This window comes from Terrapene carolina, unplaced genomic scaffold (genome assembly GCF_002925995.2).
Source record: "Terrapene carolina triunguis isolate 2854851 unplaced genomic scaffold, T_m_triunguis-2.0 Scaffold53, whole genome shotgun sequence".
Classification (NCBI taxonomy): Eukaryota; Metazoa; Chordata; order Testudines; family Emydidae; genus Terrapene; species Terrapene triunguis.
The window spans coordinates 8,021,630-8,045,654 of record NW_020664404.1 but is presented as its reverse complement, the minus strand read 5'-3'; the positions used below and the strand labels follow the sequence as shown (position 1 = coordinate 8,045,654).

The 24,025-nt window shown below is 45.7% G+C and overlaps 2 protein-coding genes across 3 annotated transcripts; both read left to right on the top strand.

Annotated features, from left to right (window-relative positions):
• Positions 1-3,933: 3,933 nt before the first annotated feature.
• On the top strand, positions 3,934-16,876 carry CHMP7 (charged multivesicular body protein 7). 2 transcript variants are annotated; one of them, XM_024213520.1, is made up of 10 exons: positions 3,934-4,321; positions 6,114-6,288; positions 8,599-8,784; positions 10,686-10,819; positions 11,273-11,321; positions 11,655-11,774; positions 12,132-12,230; positions 12,564-12,624; positions 13,752-13,904; positions 15,031-16,876. In XM_024213520.1, exons 1-10 carry the CDS (start codon positions 4,032-4,034, stop codon positions 15,093-15,095), a joined length of 1,332 nt encoding a protein of 443 aa, XP_024069288.1. In that variant the 5' UTR covers positions 3,934-4,031; the 3' UTR covers positions 15,096-16,876. The 2 variants fall into 2 exon arrangements, with proteins under 2 accessions (XP_024069288.1, XP_024069287.1); XM_024213519.1 differs by having other exon boundaries at positions 13,749-13,904.
• Positions 16,877-22,521: 5,645 nt separating this feature from the next.
• Positions 22,522-23,799, top strand: LOC112116193 (D(1C) dopamine receptor-like). The gene has a single exon (XM_024213515.2). The coding sequence runs from the start codon at positions 22,546-22,548 to the stop codon at positions 23,797-23,799; it is 1,254 nt and encodes a 417-aa protein (XP_024069283.2). The 5' UTR covers positions 22,522-22,545.
• The last annotated feature ends 226 nt before the right edge of the window (positions 23,800-24,025 follow it).

Here is a 24,025-nt window from a genome sequence, read left to right as displayed (position 1 = left end):
TTAGTTTTTCACCATGACAACGATGATGTTGCTTTTTGATGTGAAGACTTTGTGACTTGACATAACGCTGCTGCATTATAGCCTATGAACAATTTGATTGGACTTAGTGAGTTGACATTGCAGTATGATCACACAGTGACCTGATGCAATGACATTGCCGCTCAGTGAGGCGATCTTGCATTGCACAACACTGTGACCCTTTGGTTAAAGTGATACTTTTTTGTACGATGTGATGGCGCTTTGCCCTTTTGCGATGAAGTTTCAATGTGACAAGATGACATTTTGATCCTACATAGGGTGACCATACAGCAAATGTGAAAAATCGGGACAGGAGGTGGGGGGTAATAGTAGCCTATATAAGAAAAAGACCCAAAAATCGGGACTGTCCCTATAAAATCGGGACAACTGGTCACCCTAACCCTACATAGTGATGTTTGGCACACCCTGATGAGGAAGGATGATCCAGTGGTTGGGGCACTAGCCTAAGATCTGGGCAATCAGGGTTTAATTCCTGATCTGCTACAGACTTCCTGCGTAACCTTGAGAAAGTTACTTAGTCTCAATTCCCTAGCTGTAAATGGGGATAATAGCACTTCCCTACCTTACAGGGATGTTGTGAGAAGAAATATATTAAAGATTGAAGTGCTTTGAGATCTACTGATGAAAAGTGCTATATAAGAGCTAAGTATTATTACATTGTGTTGTGAATTGATTATGATGTGTCAGGACAATCTCTCCTTTTTTATTCCAGCATTCGGCACAATGGGACCCCCTATCTGATTGCTGCATTTGGGTGCTACTGTAGGATAAATGAAATTAGATAATAATAATGAGGAATTTTACCTCATTATGTTGTGAGGATGATGCTTTGCAGTTGGATGACACTTGACCCCCAGAGGTAATGTGGTGATAGTGTCACAATATGATATTATGTCATAGAATCACAGAACTGGAAGGGATCTTGAGAGGTCATTTAGTCAAGGCCCCTGCACTCATGGCAGGACTAAGTATTATCTAGACCATGCCTGACAGGTGTTTGTCTAACCTGCTCTTAAAAATCTCCAATGATGGAGATTCCACAACCTCCCTAGGCAATTTATTCCAGTGCTTAACCCTCCTGACAGGAAGTTTTTCCTAATGTCCAACATAAACCTCCCTGGCTGCAATTTAAGCCCATTGTTTCTTGTCCTATCCTCAGAGATTAAGAACAATTTTTCACCCTCTTCCTTGTAACAACCTATGTACTTGAAAACTGTTATAAGAACATAAGAATGGCCATACTGGGTCAGACCAAAGGTCCATCCAGCCCAGTATTCTGTCTACCGACAGTGATCAATGCCAGGTGTTCCAGAGGGAGTGAACCTAAGAGGTAATGATCAAGTGATCTCTCTCCTGCCATCCATCTCCACCGTCTGACAAACAGAGGCTAGGGACACCATTCCTTACCCTTCCTGGCTAATAGCCATTAATGGACTTAACCTCCATGAATTTATCTAGTTCTCTAGCCTTCACAACCTCCTAAGGCAAGGAGTTCCACAGGTTGACTGTGCGCTGTGTGAAGAAGAACTTCCTTTTATTTGTTTTAAACCTACTGCCCATCAATTTCATTTGGTGGCCCCTATTTCTTATATTATGGGAACAAGTAAATAACTTTTCCTTATTCACTTTCTCCACACCACTCATGATTTTATATACCTCTATCATATCCCCCCTTAGTTTCCTCTTTTCTAAGATGAAAAGTCCTAGCCTCTTTAATCTCTCCTCATATGGGACCCATTCCAAACCCTTAATCATTTTAGTTGCCCTTCTCTGAACCTTTTCTAATGCCAGTATATCTTTTTTGAGATGAGGAAACCACATCTGTACGCAGTATTCAAAATGTGGGCTTACCATGGATTTATATAAGGGCAATAAGATATTCTCTGTCTTATTCTCTATCCCTTTTTGAATGATTCCTAACATCCTGTTTGCTTTTTTGACTGCCACTGCACACTGCGTGGACGTCTTCAGAGAACTATTCACAATGACTCCAAGATCTCTTTCCTGATTCGTTGTCGCTAAATTAACCCCCATCATATTGTATGTATAGTTGGGGTTATTTTTTCCAGTATGCATTACTTTACATTTATCCACATTAAATTTCATTTGCCATTTTGTTGCCCAATCACCTGTTGCGAGATCTTTTTGAAGTTCTTCACAGTCTGCTTTGGTCTTAACTAGCTTGAGCAGTTTAGTATTGTCTGCAAACTTTGTCACCTCACTGTTTACGCCTTTTTCCAAATCATTTATGAATAAGTTGAATAGGATTGGTCTAGGACTGACCCTTGGGGAACACCACTAGTTACCCCTCTCCATTCTGAGAATTTACCATTAATGCCTACCCTTTGTTCCCTGTCTTTTAACCAGTTCTCAATCCATGAAAGGATCTTCCCTCTTATCCCATGACAACTTAATTTACGTAAGAGCCTTTAGTGAGGGACCTTGTCAAAGGCTTTCTGGAAATCTAAGTACGCTATGTCCACTGGATCCCCCTTATCCACATGTTTGTTAACCCCTTCAAAGAACTCTAATAGATTAGTAAGACATGATTTCCCTTTACAGAAACCATGTTGACTTTTGCCCAACAATTTATGTTCTTCTATGTGTCTGACAATTTTATTCTTTACTATTGTTTCAACTAATTTGCCCGGTACTGACGTTAGACTTACCGGTCTGTAATTGCTGGGATCACCTCTAGAGCCCTTTTTAAATATTGGCGTTACATTAGCTATCTTCCAGTCATTGGGTACAGAAGCCGATTTAAAGAACAGGTTACAAACCATAGTTAATAGTTCCGCAATTTCACATTTGAGTTCTTTCAGAACTCTTGGGTGAATGTCAGCTGGTCCCGGTGACTTGTTACTGTTAAGTTTATCAATTAATTCCAAAACCTCCTATAGTGACACTTAAATCTGTGACAATTCCTCAGATTTGTCACCTACAAAGGACGGCTCAGGTTTGGGAATCTCCCTAACATCCTCAGCCATGAAGACTGAAGCATGTTCCCTCTCAATCTTCTCTTTTCCAGACTAAACAAACACAATTTTTTCAATCTTCCCTCATAGGTCATGTTTTCTAGACCTTTAATCATTTTTGTTGCTCTTCTCTGGACTTTTTCCATGATTTCAGGTGATGTGAAACTTCAACCAAAGCTGATGATATGATACGATGACGTTTGAATACATCACATTCTGATACTGTGTGATTGATGCCAGTTTTGACCTAGCTGCTTGACATTGGGACATGTTATTTCATGCTGTGAAGGCATTTTGACCCAAAGTGGTAATGTTTATGTGTGATCCTGTTGTGCCATGACGTGACGCTGGTTGGGTGGAGTGAGCTGACATTTTAAGACGTCATTATGCTGTGACCTTTCAGCATGCCTCAGACTGATGTGACGTGTTGTTTTGCCGTGCCGCGCTGAGGTGCGATATGTGGCATCCCCACCCTGCATTCCGAGGTGACAGGGTGTCGTTTGGGAACGTCGTGATGTCATGGTGACTTGACAAGGCCTGGCGCGCCATGACGCCATTCCAAGGCGGCCCCACACTGTGACGTGCGTGGAGACCCCCCTGAGGTGTGGTGGTGCCGTGCTGGCGTGATGTCATGTCTGACATGATGATGTCATTCTGAAGCACCGTGATGTCATGGGGTTACCACACACAGCTTTCGCCTTGCAGCATGATGCTGGCATAAATATTTGGGGGGTCCCATGTTGGGGGTGGCACTAGCACCCCCACTCCCCAGCAGCCACACAAGGGCGGGTAAAGGCTCCCTCTGCTCCCCCAAGCCCGGCTCCCGCAATGCATTTCGGGAAGAGAACTTTGCCTTGCCGGCCAGTCAGCCACACGGCGCATGCTCGGGAAGGCCTCACAAACGGGCCTGGGGCGGCGGCGCATGCGCCGTGCGGCTGCCCGGCAGTGAGAGGTTGCGGGCCGCGGCCGGGCGAAGCGGGGGGGATAGGCCGCGTTGGGAGCCGGGGGCTCGCGTAGATGTGCTCGCCGGCGGAGGCGCTTCCCGGGCCGGCCCCGGAGGGGGACCTGCCCCCGGAGTGGGAGTCGGACGAGGAGCGTATGGCCTTCCTGTTCTCGGCCTTCAAGCAGAGCCGGGAGGTGAACAGCACCGAGTGGGACAGCAAGATGGGCTTCTGGGCCGAGCTGGTGCTGGGCCGGGGCCGCCGCCGGGGGGCGGTGCGGACCTGCCTGCGGGAGCTGCAGCAGGCCTTCGAGCGCCGCGGCAGCGTCCCGCTGGGGCTGGGCACCGTGCTCCGCCAGCTGCTCAGGTACCCGGCCGGGGCGGGGCTCGGGGCGGGGCGGGCCCGGAGGGAGAGCAATAGGCGGGACACAGGGGGGGAGCAACACAATGGGGGATGCTGGGCACGTGGAGCATTAAGGCAGGGCAATATGCTGGGGGTCACTGGCGGTGACTGGGGGTCAGCAGGTGCAGGTATAGGGGTGGGGTACAGGGAGCAATATGCTGAGGGTCACCAGATGCAGGTATGGGGTGGAGTACTGGGAGCAATATGCAGGGGGTCACCAGATGCAGGGCACAGGGGTGCTGTATTGGGAACAGTATGCTGGGGGTCACTGGAGGTGACTGGGGGTCACCAGGTGCAGGTATAGGGGTGGGGTACTGGGAGCAATATGCTGGGGGTCACTGGAGGTGCAGCGTGTGGGGTGTTTACAGAGGACAGTATACTAAGGGGTTACTGGAGATGCAAGTCATAGGAGTGCACAGGGCATGTGGTAATAGTGAGAGCAATATCCTGGTGGGTTTGGGGTTCAGGGAGGTAAGGGACATGGAGCACTAGGGTGCATGATATGCTGGGGGTCCTTGGGTGCAAGGAAATGCTGGGAGGGATGTGGGGCACCGAGCGGGCAATATGCCAGTGATCACTAGGGTGTGCTGGGCTCAGGAACGTTGGGCAGCATGGGGCATTACGGTGGGAACGTGGTAGGAGTTGTGGAGCACCGTACATAAGGGGGACTGATGGGCATGGATCAGAGGGGGCACTGAGCTGAAAGGGTGATAGCGGTATGCGAGGGTTCACTGGGAAGTTTGGGTGCTGGACACAAATGGGTAGCAGGGAAGGTGCATGAGGCAGAAGGAGTTAGTGGGCATAGGGAGCAATATGCTTAGGGACGTTGGGAAGGCTGCTTTGCGTGAAAGTGCATGGGGCCATATTGTAGTGGGTACTGGGAGGCCGATTTGCCAGAGGACTCTGGAGAGGAGGATTAGGTTTGGTGCTGTAGAAGCTGCTTGGGCACTGGAGGCAACCTTTTGCCTTTTCATAGGCTCTATCCAACATAGGGGGCAACAGCACTGAGATTGTTCCCCCTTGAAAATACTTAAGGAACAAGCTACATATTTTATGCCAGTCTGAAAATCTTTTATCTACTGGTGTTATAAATAACACACACAATGGTTATGTCTGGAAGAAATCAGAGAAGAAAATGATTTGTGTTTCCAGGTTACGTACTTTATGCATAAAGTTCTGTCAAATGCACAATCACTCTAAGAGCTTCACTATAGCCAGTTTCCTTTTTTTGTGTCTGTGTGTGTATGTGTGTTATTTTCACATTGTAAAATGAAAGAACAACATAGGAAAATATTTGTAAAATCAGCAAAGTTGCAAGAGGATGTGTAGGCAGAGGAAGTTCCTTGAACTACTTTCTATAAATTTGCAGTGTGGAAAATCCCCACACAAATAGGAAAGGAAACTGACTATAGGGAAGATTTTTTATAGTAAACCATTGTGTATAAATTCTGTCAAAAGCCCAAAGTAAATAAACTGGAAATACAGTAGTCGTTTTCGAGCATTTTTATATTGTACTGTACATAACATTTTATTTTAAATTGAGATTTCAAATTGATGTCCAAATAATCCCTCAGTTAGACAATCTTGTGAAATCTACTGGAATTGTGAACCAATTTATATGTTCTGTGCTGGGGAAATGTTACTGCTAAAGATGATTCTCCACAGAGATCTCTACATGCACTGATGATTACATCTGCACAGTGGGGACTGGGTTCCCACATCCATTTCTAATTCTTGTATGTCTTACTCTCTTCAGACGTGGCAAACTGCAGAGGGAGTCAGACTTCATAGCCAGTGTAGACAGCAGCTGGATCTCATGGGGTGTGGGAATCTTCATTCTGAAGCCCCTGAAATGGACCCTGTCAAGTGTGCTGGGTGACAGTAAAGTGCCTGAGGAGGAGGAAGTGCTGATTTTTGTGGAGCTACTTCAGGTGAGCATTGTACTTTCTGGAGCTTGCCCTGGTTACCCATGTTAAAGATTTTCCCACATTAACAGGAAGGGTCAGAGTTGAATAAGAGACCTTCATCTCTACTCATGTACATTCAAAAACCCAAGAGAGGGGAGAGGGGTTGAATGGCTCATAGATGGGACATGGAGCCCTTCCCCTCTATATATATGTTCAGAAATTAACGTAATGGCCGTTAAATGACTTCTGTAAAATGAGTTGATGGGTTTTCAGTTCATTTTCTAGTGAATGACACTGCATCATAACACACAAGCAGAGTTGGCAGTCTCTGCTGGGAGGCCATTCTTCTCTTACATTTAAAAAGGGTCTCCTCCAAGTTGAGTTTGAGGTATATATATTTTTTTCAGTACAGTATGTGTGGAAGCCTGCAGATTACTGTCTGAGCACCATCTGTTCTGTAGATACATACAAGTGTCAGTGACTGTCCATCCCAGTATCTCTTGTCTTCATTGAATTCACATGCAACTTTAAAATTAAATTGAAACAGTGTTTGTACACTTTCCAATCATGATTATACTTGTGTCTCTAAACCTGTGAAAGGCCCTTGTTTATGGCAACTTTTGAAGTTTAAAAATAGAGCCAGATTTTCAGCTGGTGTAAATCAGTGTTGCCCCATTTGGCTTTAATGGCATTGCATCTGATTCCTTTAGTTGGCCCTATGTCCTTGAGTTAGCTGAACTAAAAAATAAGAGTTTGAAGTTAAAAAATCAACTTAAAAAAAATCACACATCTTTCTGAACTTTTGTTACCTATTTTTGTTACAAGCAGCAGCTTAAATGATTATAACTCACTGCTATTATAGAGAACTCTTTTCTCTGTTCAACTTGTTTGCATTGTGCACTTGACAGCACTCAGTGTACAGTTGCACTGTTTCCTGGATAGTCAGTGTCCAATATTAGAATGGGGCTTTTATACAGCATCAGGAAATAAACCCTTTTTTTTTTTATTTTGTATAAAAGCCCCATTCAACTAAAGGAATCAGATGCAATGCCATTAAAGCCAAATGGGGCAACACTGATTTACACCAGCTGAAAATCTGGCTCTATTTTTAAACTTCAAAAGTTGCCATAAACAAGGGCCTTTCACAGGTTTAGAGACACAAGTATAATCATGATTGGAAAGTGTACAAACACTGTTTCAATTTAATTTTTTTTAAAGTGACTGTAAAGCCTCAAACATTCACTGTGGGATTCAGGGGCAGATGGAATTCATGACACTGCGTTCGACTTTTTTTTTTTTTTTTTTTTTTAAGTTGTCTAGTTTTCAAGTTTAAGTGTATCTTTCGTTTTTGAAAAGGGACATGTATTTTGTGTTATGTGTGAAAAAATGGCTTAACTGATCAAGTTGAAATTTAAAAAAAATGTTTGAATTGGGACAAAGTCGAAAAGGAAACCCTTTGAGAAGCATAGAAAGGGCTATGGAATGGCTTACTCACCATGCAGTGTCTGTTGCTTATTTTGGTATATGCTTTGGCAGAGGAAACAGGAAGCTTGCAGCTCCAGTGCCTCAGGAACTGAGGGAACAAGTGATTCTCCTATATTCCATTAACAACAATGCTGTTTTTAAAGAATTATAAACTTTCCCTTTTTTTAATTTTACAAACAATTCTTTTAATTGAACCTTCATAGTCCACTTTTAGCCCTGGGACTTTTAGAAACTTTACTGTGTAATGTGTGCAATAAATAAAATATACCCCCAGACCTCCTGACTTCCTAAAATACAAAAGTCACCTTTCCCCAAAGTTCTAGACTAAAGCTATGATATCAGGTAATTTATAAGCCTCTGGGAAGAGAATATAGAGAGAATTTGATTGGCAGAGGAGGAGACATAGGAGTGTAAACACATTCGTTTGGAATGGATATGAAGGCTGATAAGGACATGGTGCTTTTTAAAAATGAAACATAAATCCTTAGTATTCCTGTGAGGGTTAGGTGTGTGTTGTTCCGCATTTTACAGCTGGGGGAGAGGTGAAGTTACTTGCCTCACTTGGGATTACTATTCCACAGCTTCTGGCTCCCATTCCTGTGCTCATACCTCTACAGATTCACGCTATGTTATGAGTTACGACATGTGAGCTATACATTATGTGTAGATTTGCTGGTAAAATATTCTTGAATTGATGTACATGACTTGTGTGGGCCATGATACAATGCTGTTGTGACTCTTCACCTGTGTGTGAAATCTACATTGGCACAGAGATGTCAGATTGGCACCCACTGCAGTAATAAGAAAGGGATCCCAATGCACGCTAACAGTTTTGTTCCTTTCCTTCAGGAAAAGGCAGAGGAAGTGTATCGCCTCTATCAGAATTCTGCACTCTCTTCCCACCCTGTTGTTGTCCTCTCAGAATTGCGCTCACTCTGTGCCAGCATATGTCCGGATGAGAGGACATTCTATCTACTGCTGCTGCAGCTGCAGAAGGAAAAGAGGGTCACGGTCATGGAGCAGAATAGAGAGAAGGTACAGAATGGCAGATGAAATTTAATTTTGATAAATGCAAAGTAATGCACATTGGAAAGCATAATCCCAACTATATGTATAAAATGATGGGGTCTAAATTAGCTGTTGCCACTCAAGAAGTCATAGTGGATAGTTCTCTGAAGACATCCACTCAATGTGCAGCGGCAGTCAAAAAAGCGAACAGAATGCTGGGAATAATTAAAAAAGGGATAGATAATAGGACAGAAAATATAATGTTGCCTCTATATAAATCTATGGTACGATCACATCTTGAATACTGTGTGCAGATGTGGTCACCCCATCTCAAAAAAGATATATTGGAATTGGAAAAGGTTCAGAAAAGGGCAACAAAAATAATTAGGGGTATGGAACGGCTTCTGTATGAGGAAAGCTTAATAAGACTGGGACTTTTCAGCTTAGAAAAGAGACGGCTAAGGGGAGATAGGATTGAGGTCTATAAAATCATGACTGGTATAGAGAAAGTAGATAAGGAAGTGTTGTTTACTACTTCTCATAACACAAGAACTAGAGGTCACCAAATGAAATTAATAGGCAGCATGTTTAAACAAATAAAAGGAAGTATTTCTTCACGCAATGCACAGTCAACCTGTGGAACTCCTTGCCAGAGGATGTTGTGAAGGCTAAGACCATAACAGGTTTCAAAAAAGAACTAGATAAATTCATGGAAGATAGGTCTGTCAATGGCTATTAGCTAGGAGGGGCAGGAATGGTGTCCCTCGCCTCTGTTTGCCAGAAGCTGGGAATGAGCAACAGAGTATGGATCACTTGGTGATTACCTGTTCTGTTCATTCCCTCTTTGGCACTTGGCACTGTCCACTGTCAGAAGACAGGATACTGGGCTAGATGGACCCTTGGTCTGACCCAGTAGGGCCATTCTTATGTTCTTATGTAGAGTTTGTGTGGTCCCATTCCTGCCTTGCATTCTGTTTTGCTGACAGGGCACTAATTTTTATGGCTAAATGCCGGTGTCTTCCATTAGCCGTTCACATTGTATGTGTACAGGAAGAAATGGCTTTTCCCCATTATCATAAGTTGGTGGTGCGGGGCTGAGGTCTCTGGAGTGTTCACTAAGTGAGGGGTCTAAATTCCACTCCCCAAACAATCTTGTAAATATATAGCGCTGTTCACTCCAAAGAATTCTACACTTTACAAGCTGATAGGCAAGCTATAGACACGGGTTACTTGGTGTTCTTCCAGCAACACTACCCAGTGGTCTAGGACAGGAAGAAAAGGAGAACACTGTAACCAGTTGAAGATGCATAGGGATTTCGGAGTGGTTGAATGTAATCTTTCCCGCTGGAATTTGGCCAGAACACAGGTTAATACTGCAGCTCTTGGGCGGTGGGTTGTACCATAGGCTTTCTGATGACCATAAGTGGTTCTGATGTTGGTTTCACATCTAATCTGAATGATGACACCTTCAGCTGTGCAGTGCCCGCTAATATCATGCAGGGGCACTGTTTAGATAGCAGTAATACTTGGTCACTTCACATCTTCAAAGTGTGGCACAAACACTAAGTAACTGGTGCTGAGTCCAAAAGAAGAATGCCCCCATGGAGTTACCCAACACCACTGCAGTTTCTGGGCATTCTTTTGAGGCATCATGGCTGCATATTAACATGGCTCAAATGTGATATTTTATTGGATTATAGGACAAGCTGGCATTGCCCTTTCTTTAGATTCTAGTTTACCAGTGTCCCTTTTAGTATTATGGGCCCAAAGCTGAACAAGGAACTGTGACGGCAGAGTTTACACAGCCTTTTATTTTTTTAAGGAAGAAGTCTTGCTTTCTTGGTGTAGATGTTGTTCTAGAGATTCCGGCTTGTGAGAACACAAATCTTACAGTCTGGCAATTCAGTAATGTGCTGCTCCTCCTTTAGATAGTGAAGTTTGCCCGAGGTCTGCATGCCAAAGTATCTCCAGTGAATGATGTGGACATCGGGGTCTATCAGCTGATGCAGAGTGAGCAGCTGCTATCACAGAAGGTGGAGTCCCTTTCCCAGGAAGCAGAGAGGTATTTGTGTGTCCGTCCGTCCGTCCGTGTCCTTGAGCTCTGGGAAGAAACTTTGCTTGTGACCTGGCCCTTAGTGCATGTATAATGTGTTGCTGAGAGACTTTTTTTCCTTGTGACTGTGAAAAGGCAAGAAATGCCTCTTATTTGCCTGTCAGGTGCATGGGGAGCAAAGTATGGCAACCCAGGGTTCTCCACCCATTTTACCCTGTGTCTCCACAGTCAGCCACTTGCCTTATGTTGTCCTTGGATGCACCCCAGAATACTTTGTATCATTTCCTACTAGGCTTCCTGGAAAGTGGTGGAGTGATTTATGGGGTGCACTGGATCTGAGTGAGCCAGTTGCAAGTGGCTGAACAGTGGTAGAGGGGAAGATGGGGTGGAGAATATCACAGCTGTTTCATGACCCCCTCCTGCTTATAGGCTTGAGCTTCTCCTTGCCCTCTGTCCTTGCAGGTGTAAAGAAGATGCCCGGAGCGCTTGTAGAGCTGGCAAAAAGCAGTTGGTAAGTATACTCTGACCCTGCCTGCTCTGCTTCGGAAGCTGTGGTCTTGGAACTGTGGTACGAGATGGGCAACTTCTGAGTTTCAATGTTGTATGCCAAGACCATTCTGAGACCTGCAAAACCTACTGCTATGGCACAGGGGCTTGATTCACATGGTGCCACCTCATGCAAACATTCTGGTCTGGAGTAGAATGGTGAGGAGAGTTTGAGGGCATCTCAGTCCTAAAGTCAGCCCATGGCATGTGCTTTGCTGCACTGGAATAGTTGTTTTAAGAAGGGACTTCTTTTGGATGCTGCCTGGTTTCTGATCCAAGTTTGTGTGTATGTTCTCAGGCACTGAGATATTTGAAGTCCAAGCGAAGGACAGAGCGGCGGATTGAAGAGCTCCTTTCCAAGCTGGATGCAGTTCAGGGCATCTTGGATCGTATATATGCTTCTCAGACCGATCAGATGGTAGTGTGCTTCTTCCACCTCTCGCTTCATACGTTCGCTTTGCTGCTCAAGTTTGCTTTACCTACCTCTTCAAACTCTGTGTTTGAAGAGCTCCTGCATATGGGTAAGACTCATCCTCTCTACTCCAAGAGATACTGAGGATGGCCTAGGGTCTTACTGTGATTGCGACAAGGAAATTGGCCTCTGGCTGCATCCTCTCTTTGCCTCTTCATGCTGCTGCCCTACTGAAAACTCTGCTAGGATAGCAGAAGGCAGACACTAGGGCTTCTCTGAAGAAGCAACAGCTTATAGTGTTTCCTTAGTCTAAGGAACACATCCCTAATAGAAGTAACATTTCTTTCTTTTCTGCTTATTAAGGTGTTCAATGCCTACCAGGCTGGAGTAGGAGCTCTGAAACTGTCCATGAAAGATGTCACTGTGGAGAAGGCAGAGAACCTGGTGGATCAGATTCAGGAGGTATTGTGAGATGATGGTGGCATATAAGAACAGATAGGGAAACAGTGGGTGAATGTACGAGGCACATTTCCCAGGTGTTAGACTTGAGGCTTCTGACACTATTTTGCCCTTATGCTCTGCATGTCTCTTGGACTGTATGGTCCATACAACTTTCCTTAAATCAACTTCCATGTTACTCCTTTGTCCTTAAAATACCTGCAACATTAGCACTTTAAGTGTTGGTAGATGCTCTCTGATGTTCTTTTACAGCACTCATCTGTGTAGTGTCTAACTGCAGTCAAAACTACTTGAAGGGCTTTATTGCACAACCATGTACTGTTAATTCTCTTCCAGCTTTGTGACACCCAGGATGAAGTCGTTCAGGCTCTGGCAGGAATGTCGATCAATGGCTTGGGTGAGTTCATCCATTTTGTGGGCTTTCCCTCCTCCTATCTCCTCCTCCCCTACCCCCCATTCAGGTGCTTGCCAGTGGCTGTTCTCCGAGAATAGGCAGTTGTTCTCATCCCTTCAGAGTCATCTACTCTACTGGTGCCTTGTAGAGGGAGCAAGGGTTTACAGGTAGTCTCCTGGTGTCTGATCACTGATTGCAAGTGACTCAACAGGTAGAATCATAGGACTGGAAGGGACCTTGAGAGGTCATCTAGTCCAGTCCCCTGCACCCATGGCAGGACTTAATATTAGGTAGATGGAGAACTGGGGATGGGAGCCAGCTCGCAATTGGACTCCTCCAAACATACAAGCTCATAGAACTGCTTGCAGTCCTCCAAGGTTGGGGCTGTAAACTACTGAGTAGTTTAGTCTGTTTTTTGGATGGACGCTATTAGCTTTTGTAATGTCTTCCTTTCTTCCTGGTTTATCTTCTACAGCACCTATGTTGCTATCTGTCTCTTCCAAAACACTTCCCCGCCCCCAGACCCTCCACCACACACAGGCTTCAGCAGTGATACCCTCTGACTGAGGTTAGGATGTATCAGCCCCTACTGCCTTTAGCAGACAGAGCCTTGCCACCCCAGTCCTACATGTTGAACTTTCTGCCTCTTCTGCCCTGAGGCATGAGGTCCCTGTCTGAGGAAGAAGCATGCAGCGCTGCTCATGGTTTTGGATAATAGGCGAGTTGCAATAGTTCTCTTTCTGTCTTGAAGTAACTTTGGTGGAGGCTGAAACTGGGACATTAGTGCTTGTTCTGAACTTGACTTGTAAAGTCAGTGTTAAGTTTTCTTACCTGAACAGGAATCTATGCAAACCACCAGGTAAAAGATGAGTTGGCAGGAGCTTCTCAGGCTCAGGTTCTCAAGTGTAACATCCCCTTTGAAAGGGGAATGACATCTGGGCTTAGTGTCCAGCCGTGAGTGAGCAGCTCTTCCAGTGATGTAGGATTGTCCTTGCAGCACTCTCCTGCCACAATGCCTTCCTTGGCCACTGGGATGTTTTGCTTATATGGTCTTCCAGCCCGTTTCCTGTGCTATGAGGATATTGTTTAATTCCTCCGGAGATTGATTTGTTTCTTCTCTAACCTAGCAGAAGTTGACGGTGAGGAACTTGAGAAGGAACTGGATAGTCTCCTCCAGGACTCCACTAAAGAGCCTTTGGACCTGCCTCCTGTTCCCCAGAAGCCTCTACTTCCCAGCATCTCTGATACTGAGCTTGAAGCAGAGTTGGAGAAGGAGGATGGAGGTATGTATCAACAACAATCTTAGCTGGTGGCCTACTACTGGGATCAAAGACAACCACATATCAAGAGGTGGTGGCTCTCTGTCCACTTGCCAGCGGTCAAATGTCCTGCTCTACAAATTCACCGCTGTGCTGTAAATTAGCACCACCTGGCAGTCTTGGCATAGAGGCTAAGCATGATATGGGCCAGAAAGCATAGTTCCCTCTAAACCTCTGTCAGTGGGGTTTCAAGGGTTGTCCTATTAGAGGGCTGCTGCAGGGTTGAGGAGTAAGTATGTTCTACCCTTGCCCATGTCTTCCCTATTCTGTGGCTAAATGTCTATAGTCTCCTTGGCTGTGAATCCTGCATTATATTATCACAGAGAGAGGACGCCCTTCTTTGAGCAGACCTACTCCCATTATATGGTGAAACAGAGAGAGCTCCTATTTTAGTAGCTAGTGGAAACTGTTTTCCAGCTAGTTAACTCCTTCCGAAAGCGAAGCACTCTGAAGAACTGGATGGCGCCAGCTGTGTGTGTCGTTGTTGTAAAAGTGCGTTTTGGTCCATTTTATAAATGTTGGCAGGCCCATAGCTAAAACAGTTGATCTCCCAGGTCCCTGAATATGCTGCAGGCCCTCTTAGTGTTCTTCTGGGCCCTTCATTGCACCACCTTCTCTTTTCATGTAGCGGATACAGATGCTTAAATTGGCCGCCAGTCTCAGCTTCACCTAGTAATGATGAGTGACTTAAGGTTAATTTAAACAAAAAAAAAATAGGAATTAACATACTGGATCAAATCAGTAGTCCCTCTAGTCTCGAAAAGTAGTAAATATCAGAAGCTTCAGAGGAAGGCATGAAATCTCTTGATGATTGAATGACCTGCCCATAGAATTTTCTTCATATCTTTGAGCAGTTAGTATCTGTCCTATGTCCTGAAACGTGGGTTAGTATCCTTTACATCTGAGGACAAACCCTAGGTGGTATGCTATTTAAGTGTCAAGAAACCACTATGGACTTACACGGTATGGGGGGGGCTTAGTAACTGTTTGCCTGTGTCTGTCTTCAGGACTTAGGATATGGTTGGTCTTTCTTTAACCCATTCTACTGCTAAACACTCACTTTTCTTCTCTGTTGCTTCTTCATTTGTAGGTTTGGCACAAAAGACTGCTTCTACATATTCTGAACCCAAAAGAGCTCTGGGACTGGGTCTCTAACAGCGTCCTGCTGCTGTAATTTGAGAAGTTGTCTTAAGCTTGCTTAACTAGTGACCATAACTTTAAAAAGTAACTTTTGGAGTGTGGGCTAATGCCCCCCTCTTTACCGGATATCACTTTGCTAAACGACAGGATCTACTGCCATGACAATCCACCCTTTCTGGAACTGATCCTAGCTGGTGTTGCTGTCGTCTCTTTAGTGTCAATATCTACACTGGTCTCAGTTTGACTTGTTATCCCAAGTCACCTATGATGTTCACTCTTGCCAATGAGCTCTGTCTTCCCTGCAGGATTACAATTCCTGAGCTCTCCTACTTCATAACAGTCCTCAGTTTTGCTATGGCTAACGTTGAGGAGAACCTGAAACGCAGTAGGATCACAGCTGCTTGACCTCTGGCTGTTTGTGTGGTTGTGTAAAACGTTTGGCACGTAACATAGGTACAGTTCTTGAAAGTCATCTGTCTGCAGCAAGCTTACACACATGTTGATAGTACTATCTATCTTCCCTTGTTTGTATTTGCACGATTGTGGTCAATGAGACCAATAACTGTTTTATTGTATGAGCCTTGTTGCCACTAGGGGGCAGCAATTGCCAGCACAAGATGAAATTTACTCCTCTCTCTGTAACACACTAAAGCCTTGAAAGGAGACCTGCAAAGGGTTTTTTAAATGAAGGTGTTGCTTTTTAGGCTGCGTGATTGTAAAGGCCAGCAATGTTTATTAAGTTTCCGCTTGTTTTTTACTTGTAGAAATAACAGGTAGCTCAAGTTTAGTCTTCCCTGCCTTTGCTGGAGAACTTGTTGGGAGTCACAGGGTTGGCTAGTGTGAGCTTTTTACACCATCACTGAATGGATGGGGATTTTGTATCCTTTTCCAAAGTGTTCCTTAGACAGTGGCAGTAACAGTAAAACAGAGCATTAAGCAGTCTAACAATCCTCTCTTTTAGTTTGCAGTCTTGAGATGTCATAATTTCGCTAGGGCACCAGTTGTCCTAGAGAAGAACTGAATTTCTAATGTAAAAAGACAAGCAGAGGAAATAACCTTTAGGAGCTGCCTTTGTTCATTAGAAAGAAGTGCAATTCCTCTTTGCAGGTCACTTTTACTATGCTTATCTTGTACACAGAAGAGGGTAAGCCTGACCTGTCTTGCTTCCAGTTGCATCTAGCATGGCTGGATTAGCTGCTTTAGGCGAGGCAGGTGCTTCCAACTGTGCTCTTGTGTATCCTGGCTCCTGATGGGAGCACCATGCCCTAGACATGGAGTGGTGAGTACCAAGTGTGGGCTGACCCAAGGAAAGAAGGCTGTCGGGTGGACTAGCTGAGTATACATTTGTAACTGGTGGTCTCCTTCTGTCCCCACATTTGAGTCAGTGTCTGCTTATTGGGTATTAGCCCTGTGCTGCCTCCTGTACCAATGGCTCTCCATTGCTCAAGCCAGGTGGAGGGCAGTTTGGATGAATAGTAATAAAGGATCATGGAGTAATGAACAGGAGAAGGGGCACTGGACCTAGCCCAACTCCAAGAGAGGCGGGGGAGAGAACTACCAGTGAAGCGTCTACAGTCTGCTGCATCTGAACACAGCAGCTCCTCTTCTCCTCCCCCGCACAAATACCATTACTGAGTGGAGACCCCTCCTCCTGTGGAGGGTATGGTGCAAGGCGTTAGCAAGTCACATGGGCCGCAAACACAATCATACTAAATAATTTTAATCTCCGTGTTCCTTTCCTTTGTAAAGAGAAAGAGGGGAAACAATTGCTGTTTTTTCTACCTGCTGTGTAATAAAGGGGGAAAAAAACAAAAACGTCCATTGTGCTGCCAGTTTCTCTCTTGCATTATCTCTGACACTGATCACATTATTAATGCTGCTCCCGCGGTGCTTCCAACACCTGTGATGGAAAGATTGTTCACTAAACATAAATGGGCAGCTGACAGTGGTTTGACTTCAAAAACAGAGTGATGGATAATCCGTGCACCCGACTGTTGGATGTACCCACAACAGGACCTCTGCTAGTGCTCTGTTCTTAGTCTAAATTAAAACAGGCAGTTGCTTTCAGTGAGAGACAGAGCCCTGCTGGCTTGTGGTTCAGGAGCCTTGGCATATTCGTGATCTTAAAAAGCTGTTTGATTGCTCTCTTTGCTCTTCAGGACACGCCATCCTTTCTACCTCTCGTTCATTCCCAGAAAGCAGCACGATTGCTTCCCACGCTTTTCCTCTGGTCCATTTTATAAAATGACTAAAATGTTGGGACTTTCACCAAGGACACTATCCCACAATCTAATAGACCTCCCTGCTAAACATTTAGAGAATCAAAGTAAACGTTCCTTTCTTCGGCTTCCTTTTGTTATGTCTAGTTATGTCCCCTTGGATCACAGTAAACGACCATGCTTGGTTATTGATCTCATTTGGATGCTTATACAGTCCTGGTCTGAGTCCCTGTTCAGTTATTACCTACTTTATTGGATTAATCTTCATAAGTCATTCTCTCCTACTCTTTGATAATCTATGACGTTCTCTTATTGATTTTAAATTAAAGGTTAACGTTCAGAATAGCAACCGCTGATTCCTGTATTGTCAGCCCTAGAAAGTAACTAGACTCTTCCTTCTCCAAATTCCCAACTTCTCTCCCCACTTTTTGACGATGCCTAGAACTGAATGCTGTATTCTACATTAGTAAGGCAAGGAATTATTGTGTGTCTGCTCCATGCTGTGATACTGGCCCTCTATTGCATAAAATTTGCGGGGGAAGGGGGTTGTTTTGTTCCCATGTTGCATTCTAAGTTACTTGTACACTGCCTGAACCTATAATGGTAGCTGAGACTTTGCTTACAGGCAGTAGTTCTAGATCCTTTCTGTAGGGACTGGAGTAGCAGAGTACCAAACTCCCAGACAGGATAATTCCCTTCTGTGAGAGGCAAGGCATGGCGAAGTTGCTGTATATATCCCCTTTGCAAGCGTGTGTAAAACATGCCAGAGGGCTGGAAGAGGCATTTAAGAGTTAAATCTGAGCAGCTGGTGCGTTACTTGAAGTGGCTTGTAATTTTCATGCTTTGACTCTGAGTGGGAAAGCAATCAAGATGACTGAATGGAAAGAAAGCTTAAAGATGTGGCTGTGAAAAAGAAGGGGGAAAATAGTAGAGGGGTAATTTAGAGAGCACCCTCTTGCTGGGAAGGGAAAGCTATTAAATACAAAAGTGCTAAAGAATGACTTGCCACCAAAATAGAATTGTTTCATACCAAAGTGCTTTGCAAAATATATACACAGTACTCACTTCACTGAAATACAGCTACTTCTGAGATGGATCCGCAGCTGTTTAATGATGCAGCCTTACATCAGTTTAGTGTAGGAAGCAAAGGATATTGCATCCAACAGAAATTGCAGGAAGACTTTCAGATGGGCAGAATGTAATTACCTAAGCTCCAATTTGGTCATGACACCAGGGTTAACAACTTTCTCTTTCAAAAAGGATCAGAGGAATTACAATGAACATTAGTTCTGCAGTCTATCTGAGATACAGAGCCGTGGTTTTATGTCTTAGGCAAAAGGCTGTTCTATAGCACCATGCGGAAGCATTGGTTCAGAACTAATGAAAAGGAAGGACGATAACAGGGTTCAAAAAAGAACTAGATACGTTCATGGAGGATAGGTCCCTCAATGGCTATTAGCCAGGATGGACAGGGATGGTGTCCCTAGCCCCTGTTTGCCAGAAGCTGAGAATGGGCAACAGGGGATGGATCACTTGATGATTACCTGTTCTGTTCATTTCCTCTGGGGCACCTGGCATTGGCCACTGTCGGAAGACAGGCTACTGGACTAGATGGACCTTTGGTCTGACCCAGTGTGGCCACTCTTATGAAGAATGCCCCCTTCTCCAGGAAAGAATCATCAGCCCCACCTCCTGCAGTGCCTAGGTTTTCCTGGAATGCTTCCCATCCAAGGACTGTCCTGTGTAACTTGTGAGATATGACCATGTCCTGGCTTGCAGTAGTCTTGCTTATAGGCATCTTGTGGCACTGATTCTGACCTAAGTAAGGGACAGAATGCAACTTTGGGCTGAGACTTATGACTGTGTAACACTAGGTGACTGACTTCCAGGAGCAAGCGCGTGCCTACCATATGTCCAACAATGAGAAGAACTTTTGAAATCCATGTGCTGTGCATAGAGGGCGTCGAGATGAATGCCCTTTCAGATCCAACATGGTAAAAATGACCTGCAGTGGCAAAAGGTGCCTATGCATAGAATGGCACTTCGGGCGAATGCTCAGCATCATGAGAAGCTGCAGCAGTGGCTAACATCCCCAATTTCATGCATGTAGTGCATCAGCTTGAATCCTAGAAGTGCTTTCCTGTGTTTGTATGTCCTTGGCCAGAAGTTGAAGGTCTCTTGTTGCTTATATTACCCACTCTACCTTCTGTTTTGAAATGCTTTTGTCCATTTTCATATCGCCATTGATTGGCAAAGTAAAAGGTCTGACAATTTCAAAGGCACTTGTAAAAGTTTTAAAGAGCAAACACGCCTTCTTGGCATAAATAGTTGGCAGGAACCTGCTGGAAGGTGATGGAACTTAATGAGACAAATGAAGCTCTTGCAAGCTGTTACTGTAATGTATTTAGCTAGTTTCTTTAAAGAGCTCATGCAGGGTGGGGGGAAGGATGCTGTGTCGTGAAATTGATTAAAGAAGAAAAATATTTGCTTCATGATGAAAACAGAATCACTTTCTTGGCTAGATCGGAGAGAGGGCGTGTCACCTATGAACATCCTTGAAGACAGCAGCTGAAAGTAGTTCTGGGGTAGTGTCTGCTCAGATTGAAACCTGAGATTATACAATGCATGTGTCGGGGTAAAGCTAATGAAGCCAAAACACACAATAGGCTTGGGTTGTTTCAGTATGACTGACTGCTGCTTCGTTTAGAAATGGTGCACCATACAGGGAAGGGTTAAGGTCACTGCACTGTGTTGTATTACAGCAAACAGCTGGGTAATTAGTGAGTTTAGTGCTGAGTGGGGCTGATTTTTTGGGAGAATTTGTCTCCCAAGAAGGGTTTTGCTGCTTGTTTCTTGGCAAGTTTGTCAGTGAAAAGTTTCTCCAAAGCAGGTTAATGTTGAGAGGCTTCTTGAGAGCTGTTTCCCCAGGAAATTTAGCCCCAGAGAAATCCCTCAGGAGCCAAGGTCAGTGCTCTTTTGAGTTTCTTTGGGGACAGACTGTGTGATTCAGTGCAGAGAGAATCCTAGGGAGAGACGTGTGGCCCAGAGGTAAAATGCCTATAAAGGGATGAAGATTCTTTAGGGTGATACCTAGTTTTCCCTGAATAATTCAGTGGTTCCTAATTCCTAAGATCTAAACCATTCACCTTCTCCTTCAAAGAAATCTCCAGCCTCTTGGGCCAAAGTGACCCTTGGTATAACTCGGTTGAAGTCAGTGGAGTTGCAGGGGTGGTGGAAATGGCCCATGAACTTGAAGACTAAACTGCATGTGAATGGGTCAATCCTGATTCCTAATAAATGAGTGTTGCTGGGCTAATGCACAGGGGAGAGCAGTCCCCTTTGCCTGGGGTGGTGGCCCTCAGGGATGGGAAAGGTGAATGGTGTTAATGATGGAGCTGTCTGTAAATGGTTAGTGGCAGTTGCTTCCAAGTCTGCACTGCCACAGCCCCCCTTCCCTCCCCCTGGGCTTTGTGATGTGCGGGATCTCTCTTCTCCTGGTCTAAGCCCAAGGGAGTTCAGCCCTGCGTTTACTCAGTGGCACTGTAGATAGGATAATAAACTGCGATCACTGAACTCTCCTCAGCGACTGCCCCAGCACCACAAGGGGAGGAATAGTGACAGCTGGTTACTGCATCTCCTCCACAGAAGGAATGACCCATAGACTTAAGGGTCAGATTTCCTTGCACTGACCACTGGCTATACAACGACCTGTTAATCAGTCTGGAATAGGGGCTGGCATTTAGATTTCATACTAACATGAAAAGGTTCTTTGCTTTCTGTATACCATTCCGTGGGCCTAGACAGTTGGAGTTTTAGTGCACCCCCTGCCCCAATTTAAGGATTGCACTAATAAAGAAAACCCTGAGTTGGGAACAGAAGCGTGTTTATCTCGCTTTATTAAAATTGGACAAATTGAGTCATGGTACAAAAGTCCTCATCGAATCAATATCCTACACTTATTATTCTTTACTTTAGGCCCCCTTCAAATAAAGAAAGTTGTGTACAGCCCTGCCCTCACTCCATGATCGGAGGAAGAGGACTCTGGAGAGATTATACTGCAATAGCATGGAACTCATTATACAGCGCTTTTCATGTATAGATCTTGAAACATTTTACAAAGGAAGGCAAGTGTCATTATCTGCTATTTACAGATGGGAAAACTGATGCACAGAGAGGGGAAATGACTTGCCTAAGGTCACACAGCAAACCAGTGGGAACAGAACCTCGGTCTCCTGGCCCAGTATCCTATTCACTAGACCATGCGGTCTCCTACTGGGAGGATCAAAATGACTTGGATTCCCACATATTGAACTCCCAAACTATCAATAAATGTCATCTAAGCCTCCAAAATCTTCTCAACCCTCTCTGATTGCTCATCATCTCATCCCTCGCCCCACCCCGTCCCTGTTGCCTGTTTCCCTACCTTCCCTAAATCCAACCCCTTCCCCAATCTCAGCAAAAAAGTCCAAACCCCATGCCCCCAATATCTCAGGACTAAAAGGGCAGATTGGTAAGGTCAGAAGGCCAGAGATTGATGAGTAGGTGCTCCGTACATGGAGAAGAAGGGGATCTCACCTGTGTAAAATCTGGAGCAAATCAGCAAGAGAGGAAAGAACAGCGGCAGCAGAGCAGCTGGGTGTCTGAGCTGAGAAGCAGAGAGCATCTAGCAGCAACAGCAGAGAGTGATCTCCAAACTCCCCCTCGCACCCGACCCAGCAGCCAAGTACAAACCTGGCCAGTACAAAAGATATTGAGAGGGATTCTACAAGCAATGGATTTGCAACAGCTGATGAGCCCCCTGCGAGAGGAGGGGGAGGGAAGATTGCAGTCGAGCCCACCCACCCCACACGAGAGCAGGAGGTGAGCACTGGCTCTTCGTGAGCGGCAGGCTGCATAAGAAGAAAAGTGGTGGTGGGAAAATGCCAGGCTGCCTGCAGGAGACTTGGAAAGGAGCGAAAGGTTGGAGCACTTATGACCGGGGATCTAGCTGCGCTTGTAAGAGTTCAAGAGCTGGAAGGGTCGCAGTTTGTGCTTCCGAGATGCAAGAGGAGGAATAAAGAGGAGGCGGTTTGTGTGCCGATGGGGACGTAGCACCAATGAGATCTCTGGGGACAGCAGGACAAAGGGAACTCATGGATGGGCTTTACCTGCTAGGAGCGGGAGATGGGCTGGAGATGATCAATGACACCCTCAGCAGGAAGAGTTGGGTGGAGGACGACAACTCGGAGCTGTCCCTGCGGGTGGTGATGGCTGCCCTGCTCTTCCTCCTCATCCTCTCCACCTTGCTGGGCAACACCCTGGTGTGCGTGGCTGTGATCAAGTTCCGGCACCTGCGCTCCAAGGTCACCAACTTCTTCGTCATCTCACTGGCCGTCTCCGACCTGTTCGTGGCCGTGCTGGTGATGCCGTGGAAGGCAGTCGCTGAGGTGGCTGGCTTCTGGCCTTTTGGGGGCTTCTGTGATGTCTGGGTGGCCTTTGACATCATGTGCTCCACAGCCTCCATCCTCAACCTGTGCATTATCAGTGTGGACCGGTACTGGGCCATCTCTAGCCCCTTCCGCTACGAGAGGAAGATGACCCAGCGGGTGGCTTTCATCATGATTGGGGTGGCTTGGCTGCTCTCCATCTTGATCTCCTTCATCCCTGTGCAGCTGAGGTGGCACAAGGCCAATGAGCTCCTTGCTCAGCAGGAGCCAGGCTCCAACGTCACACAGGGCTCAGAGGAGAACTGCGACTCCAGCCTCAACAGGACCTATGCTATCTCCTCATCACTCATCAGCTTCTACATCCCCGTCGCCATCATGATCGTCACATACACCAGGATCTTCCGCATCGCTCAGCGGCAGATCCGCAGGATCTCCTCTTTGGAGAGAGCCGTGGAGCATGCCCAGAACTGCCACAGCAATGACTGCCCCCACGAGGCCTCCCTGAAGAACTCTTTCAAAAAGGAGACCAAAGTCCTCAAGACCCTCTCCATCATCATGGGCGTCTTTGTCTTCTGCTGGCTGCCCTTCTTTGTGCTCAACTGCATGGTGCCCTTCTGCGACCTTGACCTGCATGATCCTGGGGAGTTGCCCTGTGTCAGCGAGACAGTCTTCAACATCTTTGTCTGGTTTGGCTGGGCCAACTCCTCTCTCAACCCCATCATCTACGCCTTCAATGCTGATTTCAGGAGGGCCTTTGCCACCATCCTGGGCTGCAGCCGCCTCTGCCCCAGCAACGCAGTGGAGACGGTGAATTTCAGCAACGAGCTGGTCTCCTACCACCATGACACCACCTACCAGAAGGATGTAGTGACCCTCAGCTACCCGCACCTTCTCCCCCATGCCACCCTGCAGGCCGAAGACAATGAGCTGACTTTTGACAAAGTGTCCCAGATCTCCCAGACCTCCCACAACAACCATGCCGACGCTGTCTTGCCAGCCGTGGTCCACGTGGAGTGCGAGATGGATATATCACTGGAGAAGATCACTCCCTTCACCTCCAGTGTGCTGGATTGAAAGGGGATCAGGAGAGGGAGTGGGGGCGGGGAGAAGGGATATGGCGGAGAGAGGTCTGCAGCAATCGCCCAGTTTCTGGGGAGTGTGCATACAGGGGCGGGATGGGGAGAGGAATTGCTACCCCTCTGGCTGGGAAGGAGTTTGTATGTATGTATGTATTAGCAAATATGTTGGTATCTTCCTTTGTTTCTCTGATATACTCAGAAAAGTGACTTTCTAGGGGACT